Source organism: Neoarius graeffei, chromosome 28 (assembly GCF_027579695.1).
Source record: "Neoarius graeffei isolate fNeoGra1 chromosome 28, fNeoGra1.pri, whole genome shotgun sequence".
Classification (NCBI taxonomy): Eukaryota; Metazoa; Chordata; class Actinopteri; order Siluriformes; family Ariidae; genus Neoarius; species Neoarius graeffei.
In genome coordinates, this window is record NC_083596.1 from 11,615,583 (window position 1) to 11,620,636 (window position 5,054).

General features: G+C 37.0%; 1 protein-coding gene across 1 annotated transcript; it reads left to right on the plus strand.

Annotated features, from left to right (window-relative positions):
- Positions 1–3,788: 3,788 nt before the first annotated feature.
- Positions 3,789–4,718, plus strand: LOC132875423 (proteinase-activated receptor 3-like). The gene has a single exon (XM_060912199.1). The coding sequence runs from the start codon at positions 3,789–3,791 to the stop codon at positions 4,716–4,718; it is 930 nt and encodes a 309-aa protein (XP_060768182.1).
- The last annotated feature ends 336 nt before the right edge of the window (positions 4,719–5,054 follow it).

The window sequence follows — 5,054 nt, forward strand, 5'->3', positions numbered from 1 at the left end:
TAAATTTTTTTATACTTAATTAAAAAAAAAATCAGCCCCAAACTGTGCACCACTAATTTGTCAAAAAATGGTAAACAAATTCTTTGAATTGTTTAAATAGCTTTAACATTAACCATCTCCTGAGAGCTCTTTCCAACCAAGTTTCCATGTATGCACTTGTTGGCTGCCCCCCCCCCCCCCCCAAGTTCTTATATATAGCCAAGATCTCATATCTATACAGTACTGTGAAAAAGTCTAGGCACCCTAATTTTTTTTTTTATACATTCTGTCTTACTTGATGTCTTTTTTTTTATTATTATTTTGTAAGCAGAAAAAAAAAAGCAAAAGCCAAAGTGCCCAGGAGAACTGTGACTGCTTGTCCCTGATGCTTGGAAAAATTTACAAGCCATTAAAACTCAGTGAGTGTTCCTCATAAAGCTGATGCAGATATTTATACAAAGCTTGCTTAACCCTTATAGTGCATTTTATATTTTCATTTCACTGTGTGGCGCCATGGTGGTGTAGTGGTTAGCACTGTCACCTCACAGCAAGAATGTTCTGGGTTCGAGCCCAGTGGCTGACGAGAGCCTTTCTGTGTGTTTGCATGTTCTCCCCATGTCTGCGTGAGTTTCCTCTGGGTGCTCTGGTTTCCCCTACAGTCCAAAGACATACAGGTTAGGCTAATTGGTGGCTTTAAATTGACCGTAGGTGTGAATGTGAGTGTGAATGGTTGTTTGTCTCTATGTGTCAGCCCTGCGATGATCTGGCAAGTTGTCCAGGGTGTACCCCGCCTCTCGCCCATAGTCAGCTGGGATAGGATCCAGCTTGCCTGCAACCCTGCACAGGATAAGCAGATATGGATAATGGATGGATGGATTTCATTGTGTGAAGTCATGCTTCCTTTACAGAATTTCTTTACATATGCATATACATTTCCATAAACCCAACATGCATACCTTATGTCTATAGTATATAGCATATAGAATAGTAGAGTTATTATAGAAGTATTCCAATGTGTTAATGAAATGTAGTAAAGATCATTTACTGTGTATGTGTATACATAAGTTTTTCCATAATGTCATGGATCAATACTGTATACATCAGCGATCCTTAAAGTTCAATTATAAAAATATCTTAGATTACATTATTTCATATATTCATTTTGCTTTCAGATATATACTAAGTGTACAAAAGAATGTACTCTTGACTATACAGTAAAACACCAGCATCAAGGAAAAGTAGAGAGAAAATGTTTGAGAGCATAGGAGCTGCACGACACAAATGAAATATTTTACTCGATATGCTACATAACCTACGACACAGGAGTATGATTATTCCATGTGTTGCTGCTTTCGAATAGACAGAGGCTTTTAGTGCAATCCAGCAATGACTGAAGAAAAGAAAAGGATTATGGCTCCAAGTGTAAAAATTTTTTTGTACCTTTAATACACATTTTTTGCCCTGAGCCCTGGCTATAGTGTAATTTTAGAAGTGGTTTGAATATACATTAGAATGAACTGTAATTAGTTTCTTGTTTGTGTAACACTTTAAAAGTACAACGCCATACATCTTTCTAGATAAAAGATAGAAATTTCAGAAAAAAAATGGCATTTAATATTATGTAGACAAAGCATTCTCTCATTAACTGGACAATGACTTAGGAGCTGTACGACCCAAATGCAGTAATATATTATTGTATATGCTGGTATCAAAAAAGACAGAGGTCTTTAATGAAGTAAAGATAATTTAGTAGAAAGGAAAAAGAAAAATGAGTGCTAAGTAATTAGATACAAACGACGCACCACACCAACGCCAAGGTCAAGAACAGTTTCGTACCCATTTTAACTGAGAGTGTACCTTTCCTTGTCACTGGGGTTGTACCATCAAGGGTGCATTTTGTATGTATGGAATCCTACAATGAACCGGCATCCCATCCAGGATGTTTTCCTGCATCGTTCTCGGTGTTCCCAGGATAACCTCTGGATCTGTCATGACCATGCCCAGGATAAAGCGCTTACTGAAAGTGTGAGTGTGCGAGAGAGAGAGAGAGAGAGAGAGAGAGAGTATATATGCCATACTGTACACGAATATTACTATTCCATGTTCATTTACAGCACTGTCTAAAAGTCTTGGGCACATGCAAAGAAATGCTGTAGCACAAAGATGCCTTCAAAAATAATGAAATTTAATGTTTAACATTAAAAAATATTATACGTTTCTCACACTGTGTATTGTATTATCTAGGGTGTGTAAAATTCACTTTGTCTCAGATACATTTAAATTTTATAAAAGACCAAAAAACAGACACCATTTAAGAATGTTTGCAGCCTAAAATCAAAGTCAATGTAAATTCAGTTTAAGACAATTCACTCCTTATTTATGCATTAATACAAAAAAAACATACACAGAACATTATTACAACGTTCTAAGAACGTTCTATCAATGTTCTTACATTCCCAAATATAATGTTACTATAAGGTTCGGGCTCAAGCAGTGATTCATTTTACGACGTTATTATTACTTTTATATTACATACACAATATTCCCATTTGGACAAAAAAACTAAACAAAAAAACCCACCCTAACATTATGGGAGTATTAGTGTTAATGTTCATAGCACTTGAAATGTTGCAGCAATGTTGTCAAAATGTTTAGAAATGCTATGTTTGCAAGCATTATACTATGAATGTTATGTCTGTGAAAGCCAATTCACAACTTATTTAGTCATTTAATACACAAATTAAATGAAAACAGAGAACATTATTACAACGTTCGGCAAACATTCCTAAAATAACATTCCTGCAAGTTATAATAATGGTTTGTTTGATGACGTTATTCCTACTGTTATTATTACTTACAAAATATTCCCAGCTAGACAAAACATTATGGGAACGTTACTGTTAAGATCTGTAGAACTCAAACAACGTTGCAGCAACGTTTGGACAAGTTTATATACATGGACGCTTTGATAAATTAACAAACAATAGCTAAGGAAGACTTTAGACGTCCTGAAAAATTAGAGGATTACATGGATCAAGTATTAGCTCATTCTGGGAGCATGGGTGGTCTGAATTAGATCTAAATTAGGTCTAAACAGATCGTTTGGAAGTGAATCATTAAACTGTAGTTCCGTCCAGCCCATTACTATACAACTCATAAGAATGCATATGAAAGTTTCAGTTATCTTTATATTATATCTGTAATATACAGTGCTGTGTAAAAGTCTTAGGCACATGCAAAGAAATACTGTATCACAAAGATGCCATTAAAAATAATGAAATTTAATGTTTAACATTAAAACAAATTATAAAGAGTAGTAGACAATAATAAATGGGGAAAAATTGATGTTTGGAGTGCTGACACTTTGCTTAAAGATAGTAGTCTCAGGTACAGTGAGTGCAGTTTTATAAGGAAATGAGCTGTACGTTTTCTGAGCATCTTGCAGAACCAGCCACAGTTCTTCTGGACATTTTGTCACACTTGCTTCTAATTTTTTGTAGCAAAACCCAGCAGCCTTCATTATGCTTTTTTGTCTGAAAAGTGTCTCTTATGTAATATGCTGCTTTCTTTACTGACATTTAATTTTGTGCTGGAAAAGAGATGATTAGATATGGATGGATGGTAATATTGTTCTATTTCAGGAAACACTTTAAATTTGAGACTCAACATTCTCTCAAACATGACAGTGACCCACAGAAGCTGCACAACCCAAATGCAATGATATTTTACACACTTTTATAATACATATGTATATATCTTTCTTTTCAGTCTTCTTGTTTGGAGGACACATCAGCACCAGTTCCTGAGCAATGGAGATGTATAATGACACCAATAACTCGCTGTCCCTGAGCGGAAATGTCTCTGTAACTGAAAAGACTGTATTTGAGATGTGCAGCCACATGCCTGAATTCATCCTGTTCTACATGGTCCTGCAGTGTATTAACATGTTCATGGGCATCCCAGCCAACCTCATGGTTCTGTGGCTGATCCACCGTAAGCGGAGCGACTCGTCCACGTCAGACATCTTCATCTGGCACCTGGCTGTGCTGGACACCTTATTCTGCCTCATCCCACCATTGGAGCTGGCCAACCTGCTTTACCTGACCACCAGCACCACCTGGTACATTCTGCGCTTCTTCTATGGCGTCAAGGACTCGTCGGCACTCTTCCTGGCGTGTATCTGCATGGACCGCTACATGGCTGTGCGCCATCCCATCATTTTCTCCAACCTGAAAGACCGGAACCATCGTCCTGTGTGCGCCGGTGTCATGTGGTTCATCACGCTAGTGTATGCCATACTGATGTGCACGGGCACCATCCCAAATTCCGTAAAAGTGTTCACGGTCATGATCATGGCCACGTTTGCGTTCATGCTCTTCTGCAACATCTCCATCCTGTGGGCGCTGAAGCGATCTGGTCCAGGCAGGGACGACATGCATCTGGTCAAGAAGAGAGCTTTTAAGATGGTTCTGATTATTTTAGCTATCATAGTCTTTAACTACTTCCCTCCTATAGCGCTCTTCCCATTTCAGCAATATTTCTCTCCTGACATGTTTAAATGTTATATTAATTTCTTAGCTTTTGGCTTCATGGACATCAGCAGCAGCATTCAGCCCGTCCTGTACCTGTCCAATAAGAAACTGCAGTGTCCAGCGTGGTGCTGCGTGTGCTGCAACGCTAAAGACACAGAGACTGGAAAAACAACGGAGTCATCCACGGTGTACACTACTAGTGGATAGATGGCCCTTCAGGGGGTATGAAAAAAATCATATATGATCCAGTTTTTCTTATTTAAAAAAAAACAAATCCTGTGAAAGTGCATTTCACCATATTATACTTTGAAATTAAAACGTGAACTCATGTAAATACTATTTGATCACAAGAGAAAAAGGATTATTTATGTAAAAAAAAAGTTATATAAAATTATACATTAACGTGTAAATAAATGAATCACAGGAAAAAAACATTACAAAAATGCACTCATTGAACTAAAGCAAATGTGACATTATGTAAATGTTATATGAGAAGAATAATTATGTAAGAATATATGAGTAAAATATGCAAAATTAACCTGT